The sequence below is a fragment of the Coturnix japonica genome, chromosome 3, assembly GCF_054131305.1.
Source record: "Coturnix japonica strain WE chromosome 3, WE-NBRP24, whole genome shotgun sequence".
Taxonomy (NCBI): Eukaryota; Metazoa; Chordata; class Aves; order Galliformes; family Phasianidae; genus Coturnix; species Coturnix japonica.
In genome coordinates this window covers 101,088,034-101,110,803 of record NC_140665.1, presented here as the reverse complement: position 1 = coordinate 101,110,803, position 22,770 = coordinate 101,088,034, and the positions used below count along the sequence as shown (strand labels likewise).

Genomic DNA, 22,770 nt, shown 5'->3' with positions numbered 1-22,770 from the left:
ACCCCCTGCTGTGTGCAGGGTCACCAACCAGCAGCCCAGGCTGCCCAGAGCCACATCCAGCCTGGCCTTGAATGCCTGCAGGGATGGGGCATTCACAGCCTCCTTGGGCAATATGTTCCAGTGCATCCTTTAGGAATGTAATTCAAGCATAGAACTGTAATTCGTTTCTTTTCTGCACCACGTGTGGGGTGAAAGAGCTGGTGACAAAGGATCAAAACCATGGAAGCAAAGCTCTGCAATCCATGCACAGACTCAAAGTCCCAACCCTTCCATGTAGCCCTGCAGCCCAACTCCCCTCTTTATCACCTCGGTAGGAGAAAACGCACATCAGCCAGGAAAAACAAGCTTTAGACAAGTGTTTACATCCAGTTCACACACGCAATGAGAAGTGAAGGCAGCGCTACAAGATTCTCCAACGCTGTAATTAAAGAGATCCACTCTTCAAGGTTTTTAATTGGAACATTTTAATTCGAACAGACAGCTCTATTATCTTCTCAATGTATCTACAGCGAAGCTTACAGCCGTTTTGTGTCTGTTTCTCCCCCTTCCAATGGCTGAGCCATTTCAACCACAGTAATCTTTTTCCCCCTCCAATTTTTCTTTGCAATATATTCAACACCACAGCAGCCAAGATTCTGTACACACTCGGCACACATCTAACAACAGCACACAGCTCCCAGCCCTGCTATTTAGTTCTTCCAATGAAGACTGATGCAGCAGCCAAGTCCAATTAGTGATTCCATATGTTGAGACAGAAATGTGCTCATCACTTCAATTCGCAGGGGCTAACATAGATAGCACACATCACACAGTGCTATTCAGTGCCACAGTTACAAGAAAGGAGTGCTGCTATAGACGTTTTCCCTTGTACAGGAACCTGGACATGACAGCACTTTCCAAGGCTTTAGCAAAGCACAACGAGAAGCCAACATGCTGTACAGTGCAATTTCACTTCCATTGTACGCAGCGTGGACAACAGTGCACTTAAACAGGTCTCCACATTCAAGAATTGGATCAATACAATCAAAATATTGACATTTCCCTTTGTCTTCGTGAAAACTGTGCAAGTTTGATTCCTTTTCCCTTTTCTTTTTGGTTAACGGCAGCGTGTTTGCACTGGGTGAGCCTGGGGGAAGGGCCCACAAAGAGTATATGCTAAGGAACAGAAGCGGGCATCCCAGAAGCTGTGCAAGGCAGCATCACACTCACAGCCTGGGAAGAGACAGGTGAGCTGCAAGCAGCACATGGTTAACTCCATGGGGTGAGCCCTGCAGGCTGAAGGGAAGCAAGCTGATCAAAGCAAGGGATTAAGTGTGATAGACACAAGCAAGCAAACAGCTGGAGTGCTCCATAGTGTGGAAAGCACTGGAATGGAAAGGTGAAGAAAACTGCAGGTGCCATGAGACACCTGAGAAGTGTTTAAAGGGGGGATGTGTGTGGTCCACGTGTTAGGTCAGCTCCACTGCACACAGCGCCCAGCTGTGCTGTAACACTGCACAAAGGGGACTATTTGCAGAAGAACTTGGGGGGGAAGAAAGAACAACCTGCTGTCACTGCTCACAGTCACAGTGTCATCCTCACAGGCTGCAAATCCATGCCATCTCCCCAGATACCTGCAGTTTCTGTAAGAGACTACAGCAGCCAAGCAATTACATTAAAAAAAAAGAGAACAACCTTCTTTGCTTCTCTATTATGTAGCTCAATATATAATTACTATGTTAGGAAATTGCATAACCTTGAAGTGTGTTTTATGTACAGTCTATTATAGGGAAAACAATCCCTTCTCCAAATCCTTATCGTCTGATTCATGATGATGTATTTTGGACATACAGCAACAGCAGAAGTGCTGGATGGGATGGGAGTACAACATCCAGGCAGCTGCAGGCAGCACAGCCATAGCACTGATGGGTGAGCAGTAATATTCAGGGCTTCCATTTGCAATACAAGCAGGCAGCTCCAAAAATCCAGAGCCTGGAAGTGGAAGAAAGGCATGGCCAGCTTCCATCTCCCTTGTTGTATGCTACAGGTCATCAGCCACTCTGATAAATACAACAAGTGTTCCCTATGTCATCTGTAATCTAGGGAACAAGTCTGCTCTACGAGAGTAGGAAGAAATAGGTATTACCACAAAGTGCTTAAGCCACAGGACTTTAGAAGTTTAGGCTACTCAAGAAGAAACCTAAGGAGATATGGACTGAAGCCAAAGGCATTAAGGTAGTGCTTAATATCACTATCACAGTCTCCTCCACGGAACACCTTTTAAAAAGGTATCTTGAGGTGTTACACAGAAGGCTGCCCTCCAGATACATCCAAGATGAGGAAGGAGCCTCTGTTTTCATATCTTTATGCTAAGTGGCTTTTAAGCAAAGGCAGCTTCAATCCAAAGCATCAAAAATAATTCAATACTTCCCAAAGAGATCAGGATTGACTTCATGCATCTGCGCTGGTTTCAGCTGCAACAGACTAACAGTGAGCAGCTTATTGTAATCCCAGCCACATGCAATGCTTGATTTCAGGTCTCCTCAGTTATGGGTAGCTATCAATGAAATCTAGCTGGACAAGCACCAACATGAGTTAATGCATCACACCATTATTATCTGAAGGAGAAAGAGACTTCGACCAAAGAAATAATTTTAAAGAAGAGCAGGCTGCAGCCGCAGAGACAAATAACTACAAAATGAACTTAGTTGAAAGAAAATCTCCACTAGTATCTTTGATTGGTTTTAGTGCAAGTCATTTGCAGCTGCTATTAACACTGCTGTAGTGTGACAGCCTTCCCATCTGCAGCAGCTACCTGGTATGCTGGATCACACCAACTCCCAGCTTCAGATGTCTGACAAAGCATATAGGAAGAGCACGAGAAAAGAAACAAAATGGAGTAAAAATGTTTTGCTGTGCAGTAAATTAAGTGCTGCTTGTGCACCGTGAATGTGTTCAAATGTATAGAGACAGCCAGAAGTTCAAGAGGGTAGAGTGGCTCTAAAAAGGACAGCTCCAAATCCCTGCTTTGCTCAGCAAGTGAATACACCTCCAGCAATCACATAACCTCCATTTTCCAGGTAGAATAAAAAACATTTGTCATCCATTGATCATAGCTTAAACATTAGCAGCAGAATCTCTATTCAGTTCTATATTGCACTGGAATGTCTAACCTGGTATATAACCTACAGCTCCCAAACCACAAAACCCCCAAGTGTGAGATGTGAAGGCAACTGAAAGCATTGTTTGGTCTGGTTGGTCTTGTAGTTAGATTACAACCTCTCTTAGGAAACTAATGAACTAAGCTGCCTTACCTACTTGAGGAGAAAAGGTGCTCTCAGATAGAATGCCTTTTTAACCTACACATAACTTTGCCTTTTAATCCCGTGAAGAGTGTTTGGAGAGTTCAGCAAGAAAATAATAAAAGATCAAAGTCCAAAATAAATCTGTAACATTCCACCTCTTGGCCCATCGCAGTCATCCATACAGCTGGGTGGAGGAGGTAAGAGTTTCAGCCATTGCTGACACTGCACAAGTAAGAGACAAGAAAGCTGCCAGGAGAGGAAAATATGCCCAGTTGTACCTTCTGTAAACAAACCAAAATGGCCTCCCAAAAAAGCAGGGAGGTACGTTGTGTGAAGTGAAGGTTTCAGCAGTGGAGGACTGAGGGTCAGCTGTACCAGAGGACTCTGCAATACATGCACTTTCCGTGTTTAATCTAAAACAAACTGGAAAAGAAAGACCTGAGGCAAAGCCCTGGCAGCTCACTGGCTCTCCTGCGTCGTCTGCTCCTCCGTCGTCTGCTCCTCCGTCGTCTGCTCCTCCGTCGTCTGCTCCTCCGTCGTCTGCTCCTCCGTCGTCTGCTCCTCCGTCGTCTGCTCCTCCGTCGTCTGCTCCTCCGTCGTCTGCTCCTCCGTTTCCATATGCGATAGATGCCTCCTCAACGAATTAACCTTACCCTGAAGTGTCTTATTGTAGCTTATAATCTTGTTAATTTCTTCCGTGGCTTCATCTAGGTATCTGGAAGACCTGTTCCATCGCAGGAATAAACCTGAAAGCCCAGAGACAGAAAAAGTCAGAAGGATTTCTTGTTACCAGTTACTATTTGTATTCAATCAGCTCTCGAGTAACATGCACATAGTTTACATGTTTAATTGCCTTCCTTTTTTCTCATATTGATCACATGCTCAGTCTCTGGCCTGCCACAACAGCCTGCTCACTTTGTCATAGAATGACCTGGGTTGAAAAGGACCTCAATGACAATCTGGTTTCAACCCCCTGCTGTGTGCAGGGTAACCAACCAGCAGCCCACGCTGCCCAGAGCCACATCCAGCCTGGCCTTGAATGCCTGCAGGGATGGGGCATCCACAGCCTCCTTGGGCAACATGTTCCAGTGTGTTACACATAGGTCAGAGAAAGTTTCTTCAACAGATGACCTAGTGCACAGATTACCCACTTACTGGCCAAGATAAAGGAGGAAAAGGTCTTGCTTATATTGAACAAAGAAAGCCTCAGGCCTACAGAACTTACCATAGATAAGGCTGCATCACTGCAAAGATACTGTACTAACAAGTTACTGAATAAGTTCAGTGTGACCCCTGCCAAAGAGTAGCATGTTGCTAAACTTCACAAGGAAGCATTATGCCTCTGGGTAAGCTACATGCCAAACATATTTTGGAACAGATTTCAAAGGGAGCGAGAACATTAACAGCTGTGACAGACTAAGCACGGAGCAGAGACAACAGAAGCAGATGCTTTACCAGCAGCCACAAGATATATATGAGCTTGGCTTACCTTCCCAGAGCTGCAGGCTCTGTGGGGCCACAGAGGGCCAGATGACAAGGCTGTTGGCCTCAAAAAGAGGATTCTCAAAATATTTCAGCTTTTCGGGCCGGTTCATCCAGGACCACAGGGACATGGTCTTCTCCGGCAGCTTCAGTTTAGACCTAGCAAACCCGAAGGACCAAATCAGCTTTCAGTTTTAAGCTAAGAACTATAGAATCCTTTGAGTCAGAAGGAAACTTTAAAGGTCATCTTGTTAAATCCCCTGCAGTGAACAGGGACACACATAGCTAGGTCAGGTTGCCCAGGGCTTGATCCAGAAGACAACTCGTTTTGTCAGAACCTTACAGATTAGACTGACACAGGCACTCCCACATGCTACTAGCCCAGACAAAGTAATGGATCAACAATTCAGGCTCATCCCTTCAGTCGCACTCATCAGCACAGCACCAGGTTGGTTGAAACCTGAAAGCAGTTTACTCAAATGCTGTTTCCCCAGCTCTTCTTTGTCATTTCTAAGTCAGGTGGAAGTCAGCTGCCTTCTGGCCAGATGTCAGTCACTTACCCCACCAAAATGGTTTGCCTGTTAATTTTGAAAAGGACTCAATCTTGTTAAGACTGAGTCATGAGGAATGATGGTAGGTCAACATCAAGTGCAATCCCTGGTGTAGATAAAGGCAGAAATAATGCAATGGGTGCATCTCATTAGATCCCTCTGGTGGCAGGAAGCATCAGAGCACAGAAAGAAACATCTTTTCCCGGGTCAAACCCACCACCTGGAGTTAAACAAGGGTTTCTAGTCATTGGATTTCAGGAAATCTCATCCTGTTGAGCTGTCACTCAGGTGGGATATTTGCCATCCCCATGAATACTTCAAGTGGCACAACCTTAACACTGGACTTCAAACATATTTGTGCCCACAGATGGATGTACTCAGACATGACACAAGTTATCACACCTAACATTCATATTCTTTCAAATTTAATTTGATTGGTTTTCAATCTGACTTAGTTTTGTAGTCTGACCAGTTCAGCAGCCCTGCAGAAGACAGGGATCTCTTCTAAGCAAGGGTTGCTTTCAGAGCTGAGAGGTTTCCAGAAAGGCTTCACACTGCCTTATTTGTGTAATCAGCACTGTTTTTTCCCCCTCTGTTTCTTCAGTGGTCTTCAGACATGGTCTTACTGGACTCAGGAGGCCTGAGAACAGACAGGTTGAAGATAAAAACAAGAACTGAAACCACTGGCAGCTGCCAACTGTCTTGCAGGGTTAGTACCCTCCTGAACTTCACCCTGCTTAGAACTCCCAGCAATGCTGTTCAGTGTGTGCACATAGCTGCCCCACTGGTACAGCACAGCATCAGAAGCTGAATGTTGGTCTGCTCAAGAGCTTGAGAGAAGGAGAAGCCCCCAAGCACTGCAGCACACCATGCAACTGCGACAAGAGAAACTCACCTGCATCCAGAAAGACCATATCATCACCCTCACCTTTTTTCAAATCAAGTGACATTTCTGACAGATATTTAAGGGGTTCGGAGCAAACATTCTCACCAACCTTTCGTTCTCATTGTTTCCCAGGAAAGTCCCAAATTGCGAAGCATAGGCATGCTCAAAGAGCGTAACAAGGAAGTGTTCATTGAATTCAAAAGAGCAAGGAAACTGATGAAAGATTTGCCATACACAGTCCAAGAAGAGGAGAAACACTGGGGACTCCGATTTCTGCTTGATATTTGAGTAGGCTGATTGGGCACAGCGCTGCTGAAAAGGGTGACCAGCCTGTAAACAGAAATCAGAGCATCACACAGAGGAACAGAATGCGAGCATCATAGAATCACAGGATGGCCTGGGTTGAAAAGGCCCACAATGACCATCTGGTTTCAATCCCTGCTGTGTGCAGGGTCACCAACCAGCAGCCCAGGCTGCCCAGAGCCACATCCAGCCTGGCCTTGAATGCCTGCAGGGATGGGGCATCCACAGCCTCCTTGGGCAACCTGTTCCAGTGCGTCACCACCCTCTGGGGGAAAAACTTCCTCCTAAGATCCAACCTAAACCTCCCCTGTCTCAGTTTAAACCATTCTCCCTTGCCCTATCGCTATCCACCCTCGCAAATACCATTCCACCAGAGTACATGCAGTATGTGCAGCTTCAAACACCAAGTGATACTTTTCTGCCTTATCAGGCTATGTAATTAATCAGATATTTTTAACCAAGAACAAACTGCTGTGGGGGCACTGAAGGACCAAGATAAGGATATTAACTCCATGTTGTTCTAAAGAGGTGTTCACCTTGTGCACATAGAACAGGCAGCTGCCCTAAACTGTAGAACTACAGTGAAAGGTACAGGCCCTATGATGTACCGTAGGTACAAATGACTCAGTAATAACTTTGCGTCTTCAGACAAGGACTGTTTGTTCACACTGAGCATGGTTGCACCAAGGTGTAACCTGTTTACTGCCTCTCAGGCCATTTCCCAATGCAAGTGCCAAGAGAACAGATTGACGTTTTATCCACTGGGACTTACCTGTAGCCACTCCCTTGCAATAAGAGATTCAAAGCCTCGTATGGTCCTGCATTCTGGATCCAAGATAATCTGTGCCAGAGAAGTTACCTGGAGTGTTGAATCAGTTCCTTCAGTCCCATGCACCAACACTGATGCATCTTCCCTGTGAGAAAGGTGGAAGGGAATAACAGCATGAATGGGCAGAACGCATCCCACGAACATACACACCCCAGTGGATGCCAACACATCAGACTTTGCTCATCATTTATGGTTTTGCTAAGTACTCTCAAATGCTCCCATACCCTCTGGAGATGGATCATCATCCCAGATTCTTCTGTAAAACAGTATTGTGAGATTCTTGCTTACACCTGCACCTTAATTGGTGATTACTGAAAGAGAATGAAGCCAGTTCAGGAGAAAGAAGGAAGAAAGGCAGATCTTGGTCGATAGAAAGGGGGGCAAATAGTTTGCCCTGAGCAAGAAAGCTTGTCTAAGAGCCAAGAACAAAGGCTTCTTGTTCACCAGCCAACACAACTGAAGCAGCAGAACAACATGAGGAGCAAAACATGGGACAGTCTGGGACAGGAAGGTCCTGCACACACTGCTAGGAGCTCACATGACCCACACCCCAGGACAGCTGATTCCCTCCCCACTTTCCTCCATCCTAGGCCAGATTTAGATATGTTTCCACAATCTAATTTAAGTAAAGGAAAGACTGTGAAGTATTAAATGGCATTTATACCCCTTGGTCCTCCCAGACCTTGAACAGATGTCTCAATTCTGCTAACATCATTACACCTAGGAAGAAGATTCACTGCAGGCTGTTCTTGTTTCTGTATGGATACCCATGTTTAGCAGCAAAGCATGGGTAAAACAGCTCTATCTAAGAAGCAAGTAACCCTGTAGATGGATGTTATCTGCTTTTTGTACTGAAAAGCAGCAATAAATCCATACCTTAAACATTGCAACATCTTTGTATACAGTCCTAAGCCTAAAATAAACCCAGCGCTTTAACAGTTCAGATGATCTTCAGATACTTTCTCTGCTCCTCCCCGCCCCCAGAAAGCAGAACAGGCCCCTTCACAGCCAAGCACAACTGTAGAAGTCAATCACCAAGCCTATACTCTCACTGAAGTGAGGCACATGGGGGAGTAACAGTTACACATTTAATCTTTTTTTGCCCCTTTTTTTTTGTTCCAGCTATTCCCTCCCTGGGGCCAACATAACTGAGGCACCTTTATCAGCTCAGCCGCTATCACCAGGCTCCAAGCAAGGCAGGCAAGGCATCAGTTTGGTGCTGACATGTCGCAACTCCAGGTAAACAGTAAAAAGGAGAGGTTCAAGATGACAAAACCGTCTGCTCTCCCACAAATCCAGAGGAGTTTCACCACTGATTTTTCTCATTGTACACAAGGGGAAAGAATCACAGATGAAACCACTGATTGTGAGCCATCCTTTCCTGGCACAGCCTATATCTAAACAGATACCATCAGTGCTTTTAAAAAGCACAGTAGCTCATATTTCAGAGCAGTATGAGACAGTGTTTCAGCTTTGCTTGCGTAGCTGTGTAACGTTTCCAAGCTGCTATGAAAAGGGAGGGCTTCCTCAGCCTTGTGAAAGGCTTTTTCCTTCCAGGGCCACAAAAAGACTGTATTTACACCCCCTACATTTGGTCTTCAATCCTGACACCTGACATTAAACTTCTCTCTCAAGCTTGAGGACAAGTTAGGAGCATTTAGTCAAGAAACAGGTTACAAGAGGTCACAAACACTTATAACATATGAGCAAGATTGCTCAGATAGACTATGGGGATAAAGGTTGAGAGCTCTATGCAATGGACCAATTCCTAGGGGAATACATTGCACCTAGAAGCAGACTGGAAGTGAGTTGGGGTAATGGAAGCTTACAGCTGAGAAAACACTTGAAACCTCCAATAAAACCAGCCGTGTTGCAGTGGTGGAAGCAGACACAGGGATAGATCTCATCTAGGTGAGATAATACCCACTCTCAGTCAACATTTCCTCCCTCAGGCTTGTACTTAAATACAACATGAGGTACTAAAGGAACATTCCTTAACCATGATGAGGAAATGGTGCTGTGTGTTAAGTGCAAGCAAGCTAGTTCATGGTGGCCATTTACTAAAGGCTTAAATATTAATACCCGGACAGGAAATAAAGGTATTTAACAATTTATCTAACAAGGGAATGAGAAACTTGAGCCTTTGTGAATAAGAAATAAAAAGCTTTACCTATCAATACACTGAGCAGCAAGGCAAGATGCAGTGAGTATCTCCTTGACGTGAGACAACCAGTTGGAAGCTTCCAGCTTACTGAGCCAGCGGTCCATGTTGTGTGACTGGTCATTGCAAGCTTCTACAAGCTTAATGAGGCTTTCCTGCAGAATATTATACCTTTGGGAAGAGCAAAAGGTTGAAAATGTTAGCAGTAATGCACAGACAACATACACACTGATCTCAGAACTACTGATATCAAAATAAAGCACTGAGTGTTATACGCAGTTGCATGAGGAAGGATGACCCCAGAGATGTCATGCCATTATTCAGAGCCTGCTTTCACCAGGTTAGGTTAACTAAGGTTAACCATGGTTAACTGCCAGCAGAACACCACTCTATTGACATAAGTTTTCTCTTCCATTTCAAAACAAACTGCTTCATGGGGTATTACAACAGTGCAGCCATTCATCATTGTACCTGAGTTCTGCCTGCATTCAGCCATACCTATGCCTTACATATAAAGTGCTTCAGCAACCATACATCTGTTACCATATACACATGACCGCAGCTTGGCATGGACATTAAGGAGCCTGAGCCAAGCTTCAAGTGTTTTGTTTCCTATTACACTAGCAGCTTTAATCTGCAGAGCTGCAACAGTAACCCAAAAGCCATTCATCCAACAACACACACACAACTCGAAGCTACACTCAGCTTTGCAGCATAGGACCACAGGAAGATTAGTTTGGTTAAGTTGATAAGATAAAAGGTAGTAGGGAGAGGGAATGCATTTTGTTTCACTTTTGCAGTTGTTGTAATGTATCCTCTGGAAAGCTGGCATTTTGCATGCAGTGCTAAAGCGAGCTGCTTCTCTGGCCCTGTGTCACACGATGCCATCCAGAGGCATCAAACTACAAATGGATCACATGTCACTTCACACTGACCCCAGCGTGTGCTCAGGATAACAAAGGATGCAGCGAGCAGACCAGACCTCAGAAAGCTTAAATAACCCTAACAAGAGACACACAGAGAGGAAAGAATAAACCTGATGCCTACCATCCACCTGCAAAGTAACCAATGTCAAGCTCAATTCCGCACTGTTTTGAGAAGCAAAACCTAACAGTTCAAAGTAGAGGATAGGAAAATCCTTCTATTAGCTCATAAGAAGCAAACCTACACAACTGCTGAGAAGAGTAACTGACTTCCAACAGATCCAACAACATTACTGCATATCCATATACAAAAGCTCCCCAAAACTAAGGCTTAGGAGCAGTTTAACAAAGATCAAAGGACTGTTCAACCCAGCAACTTGCCTCCACGTAGCCAATAAAATATTAAATCTCCTGAGAAAAGCACTGGACACAAAGGTGTGACAGCCACACTCAAGTCCTCACCTGTAGCAACTCTCTGGCAAGGGACTCCTTCATTCCTGTGCACTACAAAGAGGAACACAGGAAAGCTGGATTGCAACTACGGGTGGTCAGAAACACAGATGGCATGGGGAGATTGCTCAGTATCTGAAACCTGCAGCAGCAAGCTGTTCAAAACAAGGAACTAAGCACTGCTTTCCAAAGCCAAAAACCTTCATTTTGCCAGAATACAACCCCATTGACAACAGTCAAGATGCACGGCCATACCTTACAGAAGCAAATTATTCCATGGAGCTGGCATGGCTCTGCCAACACAACCCTACAATCATAGTGCAGAAGACGGCCTGTGTGATCTCACCCACCTCTCAATGCACTTGTGAATCCTCTTCCACTGGGGATAATGCACTTCTAGTTCAAAGCCTCCTCCTTTGGCCTTGGCTTGCTGGGCAGTGCCTAGGGACCTCGTGTCAATGATGTACCCACGCGACCCAGGACGAAGAGTGGAATTAACGAGCCTCTCATCTTCTCTACAGCGTTTCCCATTTGTACCTGTCAGAGGTTGGCTGCATCGCGTCATGACCTGTGGAGACAAGTAACCCCAAATTAGGAAACAGAGCCTTAAGACTCTCAATCTTAAGGAACTTCTCACACATCTGCTCAGAGGGGAAAATGCAAACAGAGCCCTCCTGGATTCTGCAGTTTTTCTGTGGTGTCCTTCCAATATTTGAGAGGAGAGTATAAACAGGAGGGGAAATGGCTGTATACGAGGGTGGATAGGGATAGGACAAGGCAGAACGGTTTTAGACTGAGACAGGGGAGGTTTAGGTTGGATCTTAGGAGGAAGTTTTTCACCCAGAGGGTGGTGATGCACTGGAACAGGTTGCCCAAGGAGGCTGTGGATGCCCCATCCCTGCAGGCATTCAAGGCCAGGCTGGATGTGGCTCTGGGCAGCCTGGGCTGCTGGTTGGTGACCCTGTATATAGCAGGGGGTTGGAACCAGATGGTCACTGTGGTCCTTTTCAACCCAGGCCATTCTATAATTCTAGGATTCAAACACCTCTCATCCCACTGCACTTTATACATCTGCTTCAAGTTTGATTCACCACATCTGGATAGGCAGAAAAATGTGCTCATCTGCACTGTTTGACGCACAAAAACGCTCTCCCACATTTCTCTGGCTCCTCCCATTCTCCCTTGCCCTGAACCTTCCATTCTTTCAAGCACAAAGCCTGAGCTTATTCAAAACAAAGAAGAACTCCTCGAGTTGTGCAATCATTTGGCAGAGCGCTTCTTACATGAGACTTCTCAGAGACATAATCCCTTTAATTATTATCACAGTGCCAACTTCACAAACTCCTGCTGATGACTCCTTCACTTGATTAGTTTTTAGGATCATCATTTTTCTAGTCTCCTTCCAAATCTGTGTGTGACTTGAGTTGTCCATATGCTAAAGATGCAGGTAAGTTAGGTATAGTTCTACTCAGCAGCTACATGAATAAGCTCTAGTTCTACAGATCTATTAGCTGAGATTTTTCTTACATAAATGCCTTTCAAACTAGAGCTCTGCTATATACCAACAGCTGAAGCATTTAAGATGTGAGGGCTGCCAGTCAGCACCCCCAGCTGTACTGAGAACCCAAAGCCAAGAGGGCAACACGACAGACAGCATTACCGTCACGAGTTCAAGCACTGAGCCAAATGCTGTTACATTCCTCACATCTGAAACACGCACAGTTCAGTTGGGTGACTGAACAAGTCTTCCTTCAACAGCTTTCACCCAAGCAGAGAAAGAGCTGAATGAATGACTTAGGAAACTGGAGGCAAAAAAGCCCCACAAAATAGAGTACTGCTGCATTAGGTTAGGTGTCCTCTAACTCTTACAAGCCTTGTGCATGGGAGGTGAGAACACAGCATCTGACCCAGGAGCCCGGATCAAGGATGCAAGCTGGGCAACCCAGACATCCTCAGAACTGACTACGTCAGCAAGATACAATGAATTACTCAATGATTTCATAAAGTACATTTAATTATAACGTATCAGTTCCTGGAGCCCGTGCAATGGCAGGATTTTGCTTGCTCCTGAAACATGTCATACTAAATGGCTTGGAGAACAGATTGTTCTGATCATTCAACCAACAGTTACACAGCAGGAGCGGTGCTGGCTCCATGCACGCTTGCTGTCACCATGATTCCACTGTGAAGGAGGCAGCCCATCACCCAGAGACAGGACAATGTGGTTTCTGCCATCCTTCCAGCATGAAGCCTCTTGGCAGATAAAGCAAGTTAGGGTGCCAATAGCGGCTGTACAAGCTCACAGCACTAAGGGCAAGATGAGACAAGCTCATGCCACATATGTGCCCAAACAAGTGTATTAATAGCTATTTCTAAGATAGAGATTACTCATCTCATCACCCAGAAGCAGTTTCAAAGCTTAAAAATAAGTCGGAAAATAATATGAGAGAATGTCTCGCGAACTGTATTAAGTCTAGAGCATAAGTAGTTTATCAGTAAAGAAGGCTGATGAGATCTGAGCATGTTTATATATGTCCTTTGGGTACAACCACAGACCAAACACAGCTTACCATGCCATTCTTCTTATGATAGTAGCTGAGGACTGGGAAGCGACCGCCATGGCGAAACAGCGCAACTTTCTGAAGCACTTCATCATCAATGGACTTGGGGACAACCACCACTGAAGGGTAGGTAGGGCAGATAGAGAAATCCTTATTGATATGGCTTAGACGCCAGTCATCTGTCTGAAAGAGATGAGCACGTACAGGCATTGGGTCAGAACACAGGCTGTTACTCCTACAGTAAGGCTTACTAAGGAGAAGGAGCTTCCACAGTCAGATACAGAAGGTACACCCCTGCCTATAGCCCTTCTAGCATCCACCTATATGTCTGCTGACTGATCCTTCCCCACCCTCACAAACCCCAACCTGCTGATGCTGAATGCAATCATGCTGCAGCAGCCCCTAGAAGCTCACTACCCAACACGCAGGTCATCTCTTCCACTGCCTGCTAAGCACTGAGACAGCTGTGCTTCTTAAGCTGTGCAATTTGTTCAGCAACAGCTTCTGATTTAGTTTCTCCATATCCTCAAACAGCACAAAATTAATCCATGTGGTCAGAAATGTGTGGTCGTGGCTTTAAGTTATTTCACAGGCATAGCAGGAAACACACCTGCAGTACACACTATAAGCTATATATGTATTAGCAGGCAACTTTCAGATGATGAAGCTGCTTTGAGGTTAAAATTGCAATTTCATGCTTCCAGTCTGGGCTCTGCTTTACATAAACCACTACAGCCCCTCCTCCAAAAGCACTTCCTAGAACCACCCCAGCATCTGAGCACAACGTTCTCATCATGAACTCCCATTACATAATCATCCAGCTTCCTGCAACCCAAAGCTTGTGCAAGAACCCTCTGAATGCTGGCAGCCTCCTGGTGCTATTTCCAACAAGCAGCTGGCAGAAAACACAGGCTATCAGATACCTGGGGTCACAAATGACAGTTGACTCCATCTCATGTAAAACCAAAGGTCGATGAGTGGTCTCAATGGTAAGAGGCTCTCACTGAAGACCAGACTGGACCCTGCCCTACCTGAAGCCTTGGCCATATCCAGCCTGGCCTTGAATGCCTTCAGGAAGGTCAGGAGGTTTCCCCTTAGCTTCTCTCCACACACATGCTACCTCTTGCCTTACACCTCCTGACTGATATCCAATCATACAAAGCCACTTGCCCAGCTCACTGGATCAATTTAGAAGTGTTTCCTTGCAAGGAAGCATTCCCACCAGATGAACAAGCTGATCCAATCTATGACGTGGTTTCATCAACAGATGCAATGAAATGGATGTGGGGCCCAAGGGGCAGCAAAACTGTCCTTTTGCCTATGAAAGATGCTGGAAAATACAACTGTGTGTATTATCAAGAGCAGCAATTGCTACCTGGGTTCAGTTCATTTACCTCAAGACAGCTTATGTAAATATCTACAATAAGGAGTAAAGTCTTTCCCAGATGCCAAAGTTAAATCACCTCTGGCAAACTCATCACAAAGATTTGAGATGACCATACACAACTTGCTTCCAATGGAAGATAATATGCATGGACGTAGAAAGGAACTGATATTTTACTGTCACATAGGATGCAAGGGAGGTAGAATCAAAACTCTGCAGTACTCTTTTTTGAGAGACTGGCTGTCAAGGATATCATGAGGATGACAGGGAATGAAAGCAGCAACCTGATTTATCTCTGCTGGTAACTTCACTCTGCCCATAACCACCTCCCCTCACCATTTATAACATGAGACAGATACTGTTATGTCATTCAGTTGTAATTCATATGGCAAGGAAGAGGAGAACGGCAGCAATTAGCACTAGTTGCCTTCTGCAGCGCAGCCACTTCTGCAGAGATCCAGTTACCCTCTGCAGAGCTGTCAAAGCTTACTCCAGCACGAACCAGATGACAGCAGAGCCCAACAGTGAAAGTCTCCTCCTGGATTTCACTTGGGGATCCATCTGCAATTTGGGATGGGGGGGGGGAAGCCATTAATAATTAAGAGTGAGAGACCAGCAATTCAACCATGTGCAGTAGATGCAGGAAGCAGAACAGAGGGCAGCAAAAGGAGAGGAGGACATCACCTTCAGACAAGTATGCTGAATGAAACTTGGGAAGTACAGAGTTAGCATTCACTTCTCCCAGCAAGAGATCTGTGCTTGAAGGAGTCTCAAAACCAAACTTCAGTTAAGGCAGGGATGGGGATAACAACAGATGCAAAGATTGATCCTTGTCTGATAGAAGTCAAACCTACACCACTGCAAGTTGAGCCAGAAAATTCAGCTACTCATAAGAAACACCAGGAGAGTAGATAAAAGCTGTCCAGAATCCTAAGTTCTTTCTTACATTGACAAAGGAAGAAAGAAGAACCCAATTTGGTGGCAATGAAATACTCTTGTTTTGATGATGTTGTTAATGTACGTGGCCTTTGCACTTAAAGTTAAGAGGAAACTGCATTTACAGTGTTACAGGTCACAGCATGCTGCAGTCCTACAAATGGGCAGAAGGGAAGCCTGTCCATCCCCATCTATTTGCTTTATCTTTGTTAGATCAAATTAAACCCTTTGTGGATTGAAAGCAAGAATGTGTGGCAGAGGAACAGCCTCCCAAGCCCCAAACCTGAGCTAGAACGGGAAGTGCTGTCTGTCAAGGTCTGAGAGCAATGCTAGGTGATATTCCATCGGACCAAAGCATCAGGATCCACACAGGCGAGTCTCAAGGTTGGGAGAACAACATCAGTCAATATAAATAGACTATTATTACACAGCAAAATATTACAGTAAAAAAAAAATAGGCAATACATTGCATCATCTTTTTTGACTTCTAACTTGTATACTTTGCCATTTCAAGCGTCTAAGAGCTTTAAAGCTGTCCTGTAACAGACAGTGGTTGAATGCACTATTAGATCTAGCATGGGTGATGAGCTGCTGCCATACAGAGGAAGGGAAGGCACAACACATCCAGATGGAGAACATTAAAGAGAGGGAACAACCTCCTGAATTTCACTCATTTGGCTTCACTGAGAAAAAAACATAACTGGTCACTTGTTGTAATCTCTCACGGAAGCTTAATTAAGTATAAGAAATGTTTGCTCAACAATATTTGACTGTTGTTTGGGGAAAGTAAAGCACCATACCTGACTCACCCAACTGCGATTAAAACAAAAGCTGTGGTCCTGGTTATTGTAACAGATCAGCTTGCATGACTTCTGACAGCAGGTAAAGCTAAGGGCAAGCGAGAGTGCTCTGATTATGAGACCAAAAAAGATCTCTGAACTCCCTTAATTTCCGAATGATCTCACCATAGGAATCCAGCCAAGCTAATCAGATCCCAGTTATTACTCAAACAGGAAGCAACAAAACCTGCAGACAGGCTGGACTGCAGTTAAAAAAGAAAAGAAAAATCAATGTTCTTTGATGTTGGACTAATGGATGTTGTTTCAGAAAGCCAAGATGATGCAGCAAGCACGCACTTAATGTGAAACAGACTTGGAGCAGAGAGGCTGACCCAAGGCGCTGGTAAAACAGACAGGCTCCTGCAACTGAGCTATCTCCCACTGTATCAAATTCAGCATCCTAAAATGAAGGGATCCAATGTGAAATTCCACAAGAACAGCTGCTACCCATTGGGTAACTAAAAGACACCAACATGTGTTCCACAGCACCTAGAAATCCTCTGCTCCAAACCCTCCCAGTATTTCCCCTGCATAAGCCAGGACCTTGAATTAATTCTTATGATGTAGCCATCTCTAAAGGACTAAAGACGTTTGCCTTCCCAGGCAGCGTTTACATGGGTCTCAGAGCACCATTTGTATAATGGAATATGGACACCAGATGGTAATATTTAGCAGAAACAGAAATGCCTGATACGCAGAGGGAATACTTGAACAACACGCCTCTCCTATCCAAGCCCTGGGCAGTTGTTAGAATCAATAGAGATTTTCAGACCAGACACTATAGGAGGGAAACTCTTCATAGAACCATAGAGTGGCCTGAGTTGAAAAGGACCACAATGACCATCTGGTTCCAACCCCCTGCTGTGTGCAGGGTCACCAACCAGCAGCCCAGGCTGCCCAGAGCCACATCCAGCCTGGCCTTGAATGCCTGCAGGGATGGGGCATCCACAGCCTCCTTGGGCAACCTGTTCCAGTGCGTCACCACCCTCTGGGGGAAAAACTTCCTCCTAAGATCCAACCTAAACCTCCCCTGTCTCAGTTTCAAACCATTCCCTCTTGTCCTGTCACTATCCACCCTCATAAACAGCTGTTCCCCCTCCTGTCTATACATTCCCTTCAAGTATTGGAAGGTCACAATAAAATCTCCTCGGAGCCTTTTCTTCTCCAAGCTATATTCAAGAACTATTTGCTCACATATACACAAATGCCTGTGCAAACCTTTAGATTCAACTTACCAATGAACGGAGAAGTTCAAAATCTTTCTCAGGCAAAAAAGCACTCCAGCCATCCTCAATAACTTTAAACATAGGCCGGTAGAAGAACGGGTACATGAGAGTGACAGAATCCAAAGTAGAAAGTGCCTGTGTGAATGAGAGAAGAAAAACGTGGCTAAGATTCAAATATCTTCCTCTAAAACACCATTTTCTGTACGTTTCTTCTTTAATACTCATGATAAAAGCTTAAGAAACTTAAGTGATCCAAAAGCATACAGCTGTCAAGCTTGAATTACAGTCACTTGAAGGGTAGATTAGCAGTCATATAACCAATATCACAAGAAAGCGGATAATGATCTAACCACAATGGGGGGATTTGCCTGCATAGTAACCCTTGTGTAAGCTATGGTATTTAACAGCACAACAAAGAATAGGACACGTCCTACATGATATTTACCCCTTTACTTGAGAAGAGTTAAAGCAGAGGTCTGAGAATATATGCTTACCATTGTGAATTCTTACCTCTATAGAGCTAGCAATGTTCAGACACTCCTCCATTCCAGGAATATCCAGCTGAATAATTCGCAGATCTTTGCATTTTATAATGATGGTACCCAGTGAACCCACAAACCTAGAGCAAGACATGAAGAAAGAGCCTCTTCAGAACATGATGAGGTATTATAGCTTCTCCTACAAGACCAAATTCCATTAGTAGCAATTCCTCTACAATATATACCTTATAATCTTTCAAAGGGTATACAGATATGGCATTTTTCAAGCTGCGCTTTGCTTTATTTCATCTGTGTGGTGTGGAATTACAGGATGGAAATGATTTTCATCCCAGCTTTGCTTTAGAATATGAAATAAGGGTCACCTTCAGCTATTTCCTGATCCAACTGGAAGCATTCAGGGCCAGGCTGGATGGGGCTGTGAGTAACCTGGTCTGCAGGGGGGTGTCCCTGCCTGTAGCAGGGGGTTAGAACTGGATGGTCTTAAAGGTCCCTTCCAACCCAAACCATTCTATGACTCCATGAAGTTCTCAGCCTCCTTGAAGTGATATGCTGAAACTTTAAGGCCAGCTGAAAACACGTGAGCAGGATTTCATTCTTAAAACACTTCAGGCTGGCTATATTACACCCCTTTAACAAGTAAGTTTGGCTTCTGATACCTGCAATGCCATGCAGCTATTTGTTCTGTGAACCTCAGAAGTAAAGCTCTTATCACAAGCATTTACAAAGCAAACCAGAAAAGCTCTACGCTGTGAAGTAAACACAGCACACAGACGCCCTCTCCAGTCTCCCTTGTGTATCTCAAAGCCGGATGATGCCTGAGCAGAAAAGGAGTGCTTTTTTCACTTCAAGTCATCAGCAGCGTTCATAGAAACAAGAAGGATTTCAGTTTGCAAAGCAGAGAGCGAAGGAAGAGCAGCAAAGTTTCGTCATTCACCAGAAGAGCGCTTGTAGCAACCAGGAATGATGCAAGAAACAGAAGCAGATGAGAACTAAAGGGCCAGGTTACAGTCAGAACACACATATACAGGGTCAGAGTAGACCTCATTGTGACTTCCAATACTTGAAGGGAATGTATCGACAGGAGGGGGAACAGCTGTTTATGAGGGTGGATAGTAACAGGACAAGGCAGAATGGTTTGAAACTGAGACAGGGGAGGTTTAGGTTGGATCTTAGGAGGAGGTTTTTCACCCAGAGGGTGGTGACGCACTGGCACAGGTTGCCCAAGGAGGCTGTGGATGCCCCATCCCTGCAGGCATTCAAGGCCAGGCTGGATGTGGCTCTGGGCAGCCTGGGCTGCTGGTTGGTGACCCTGCACACAGCAGGGGGTTTGAAATCATCATTGTGCTCCTTTTCAACCCAAGCCATTCTATGGTTCTATGAAAAAGGAAAGAGAAGCTTCTTCGTAATCATTTCATAAGACAGAGCTATAGCTGGTTTAGTAGCAGCAGCAACGAGGACAAGGCCAAACCTCCCTGATGACTGAGCAGAGCCAGATGGGAGCAAATTTCCTTAGGTTTCACTCTGTTCCTCTCCACCCTCAGGCCAGGAAACAGCATTTCTTGGAGAAATCAGAGCCAAAGAAGCGAACTTAACCAATGTCAAATAGTTCAGCCATGGTGAGAAAGCCTGATTTTTATAGCCACCGCTGCTGGATCTTTCCTATTTTTGTCAGAGGGGAAACCTACTCTTCCAGATTGCTTTAAAAGAGGAGAAAAAGGGATAGATATATATATATATTTTAGTACAACCAAATTGAGAGAAGGACTACAGTGAAGCAGCACTGGGCAATGGCCAGAGAGAGGACTGTCACTCAACAGGACAAGGGAAGCTCAGTGAGGAAACAACACACAGAACAGGAACAATGTGGAGTAGATTCATCATCTCTGATGTTCCTGTGACAAAAGGAGATGGGCAAGGATGAAGTGCCCCTGGAGAGCTACGATCCAGCCTCACTACACCATCCTGGCAAGGAGCATCACAGCGTTAAGTGTTAATAATTCCTAGAGGATCAGGGGGGAGAATCATAGAATGGTTGGATGGGATCTCAAAGATTCTGAGTCTCCCCCCAGCACATGCAGGGCCACCCATCTCTATATCTAACACCAGACCAGGCTGCCCAGTGCTCCATCCAACCTGGCCTTGAACACCTTTAGGAACAGGGCACTTGTCCTGACACAGGGTACCCCCAAAAGGCTCCTGGTCCCATCCACTTGGCTCCTGCCCATGAGATATTGATAAGCTCCACTTTTAGCCCCCTCCAGCCTGAACAGCCCCAGTGCTCTCAGCCTTTCACACAGGAGATGCTCCAGGCCCCTCCAGCAATGACTTGAGGTGAATAGACATGAACTGCACTCACTGCTCCCCAAGGCAAAGCAATGGGGAGCATCACCCGCCTCACCCCGCTGGCCTCTATCACTATAACGGGCTGTAAGAGCTATAGAGCCCCACTGAACCCCGATACAACCACACAGGCAGGCAATAAGGCAGGACAGCACCTTTTCTCAATGGAGTCGATATTGGAGTGCAGCAGCCACAGCTCCTCTTCATTATCCTGACGACGAGAGGAGAAGATGAGGTGATGCCCGGTAAGACACAACGTTCCCTCTACGGTCGGGTAAAAAGGACGGTGCAGGACGGCATTATCAGCCCGAGGGGTCTTGATCAGTTCGGCAAACTCCATATTAGCCGGGAAGGAAGGGAAATGAAAGCAGCAAGGAGGAGTAATAGGGGAAATAGGGCCTATGGGAGGAGTAATAGGGGAAATGGGGCCAATGGGGCCAATGGGGTCAATGGGACCAATGGGGCCTATGGGGTCAATGGGACCAATGGGACCTATGGGGCCAATGGGGCCAATGGGGGCTGTGAGGCCTATGGGGTCAATGGGGGCTATGGGGCCAATGGGGGCTATGGGGCCAATGGGGGCTATAGGGTCAATGGGGCCTATGGGGTCAATGGGGGCTATGGGGCCAATGGGGGCTATGGGGATATGGGGGCTATGGGGCCGCCAGCAGCCCCGGGCCAGAGGGAGGCGCCCAGCGGAACGGAAGTGGAATGGGAGGAGGCGGCGATCATGTGACTCAGCGCTGACCAATGGCGAGCCGAGTGGGAGGGTCTGAATTAAGGGGCGGAACGCTGCTGCTACCGGAAGTGCTTCCCTACAGCGGTCCGGTGAACAATGCGACCCGCGGCTGTGAGTTCCGGGTGCAGGAGGAGCGGTGGGCAGAGCAGGAGCTCGCTATATATCCCATGTAGCCCACTATATATCCCATATAGCTCGCTATATATCCCATATAGCCCACTATATCCCATATAGCCCACTATATATCCCATATAGCCCGCTATATCCCATATAGCCCACTATATCCCATAAAGCCCACTATATATCCCATATAGCCCACTATATCCCATATAGCCCGCTATATATCCCATATAGCCCGCTATATCCCATATAGCCCACTATATCCCATATAGCCCACTATATATCCCATATAGCCCACTATATCCCATATAGCCCGCTAAATATCCCATATAGCCCACTATATATCCCATATAGCCCACTATATCCCATATAGCCCACTATATATCCCATATAGCCCACTATATCCCATATAGCCCACTATATCCCATATAGCCCACTATATATCCCATATAGCCCGCTATATCCCATATAGCCCACTATATCCCATATAGCCCACTATATATCCCATATAGCCCACTATATCCCATATAGCCCACTATATATCCCATATAGCCTACTATATCCCATATAGCCCACTATATATCCCATATAGCCCACTATATCCCATATAGCCCACTATATATCCCATATAGTCCACTATATATCCCATATAGCCCACTATATCCCATATAGCCCACTATATATCCCATATAGCCCACTATATCCCATATAGCCCGCTATATATCCCATATAGCCCACTATATCCCATAATATCACATCCCTGCTGGTTTGGAACACCTCCATGCATGGTGACCCCGCCACCTCCCTGTGCAGTGTGTTCTATTGCCTGAACATTGAATCACTGCATGGTTGGGTTGGAAGGGACCTCAAGGATCATGAAGCTCCAACCCACCCCAAATAGGTTCATAATAATAGAACTTAATACTGTTGGCACTGCCCCACATCATCAGCTGCTCTAAGGGAGAAGCGAGTTCTCGCCCAGTCCTGGAGCTGCTGGAGCATGTCAGTCCTGTGTGTAACTTAACTGCACCATTTCTCTCTGCAATTTATCTCTGAGAAGCCTTAGAGGTTCTCAAGGCCAGGTCAAAAAATAAATAGGCTCAGTTCTCTCCACTCTCTGAGCCTGACCATTCTCCAAGGCTTGTTGTCCCTGCTGTGAAATAAAGAGCAGGAAAGTATGGAGCAGACTCCTGGAGTACTTCAACAATGCCTGGTATTGCAGTTGTTGAGTGTCACTGTGATCTTCTAAAGAGCAG

General features: G+C 45.6%; 1 protein-coding gene across 2 annotated transcripts; it reads right to left on the bottom strand.

Annotated features, from left to right (window-relative positions):
* Positions 1-447: 447 nt before the first annotated feature.
* On the bottom strand, positions 448-21,422 carry MTMR9 (myotubularin related protein 9). 2 transcript variants are annotated; one of them, XM_085544268.1, is made up of 10 exons: positions 20,811-21,422; positions 18,326-18,434; positions 17,825-17,950; positions 13,440-13,613; positions 11,220-11,437; positions 9,506-9,667; positions 7,279-7,420; positions 6,313-6,533; positions 4,774-4,925; positions 448-4,030 (listed from the first exon to the last, which is right to left on the bottom strand). In XM_085544268.1, the coding sequence occupies exons 1-10, from the start codon at positions 20,993-20,995 to the stop codon at positions 3,744-3,746; spliced, it is 1,776 nt and encodes a 591-aa protein (XP_085400394.1). In that variant the 5' UTR covers positions 20,996-21,422; the 3' UTR covers positions 448-3,743. The 2 variants fall into 2 exon arrangements, with proteins under 2 accessions (XP_085400394.1, XP_085400395.1); XM_085544269.1 differs by lacking the exons at positions 11,220-11,437; positions 13,440-13,613; positions 17,825-17,950; positions 18,326-18,434; positions 20,811-21,422 and adding an exon at positions 10,882-10,940.
* Between the last annotated feature and the right edge of the window lie 1,348 nt (positions 21,423-22,770).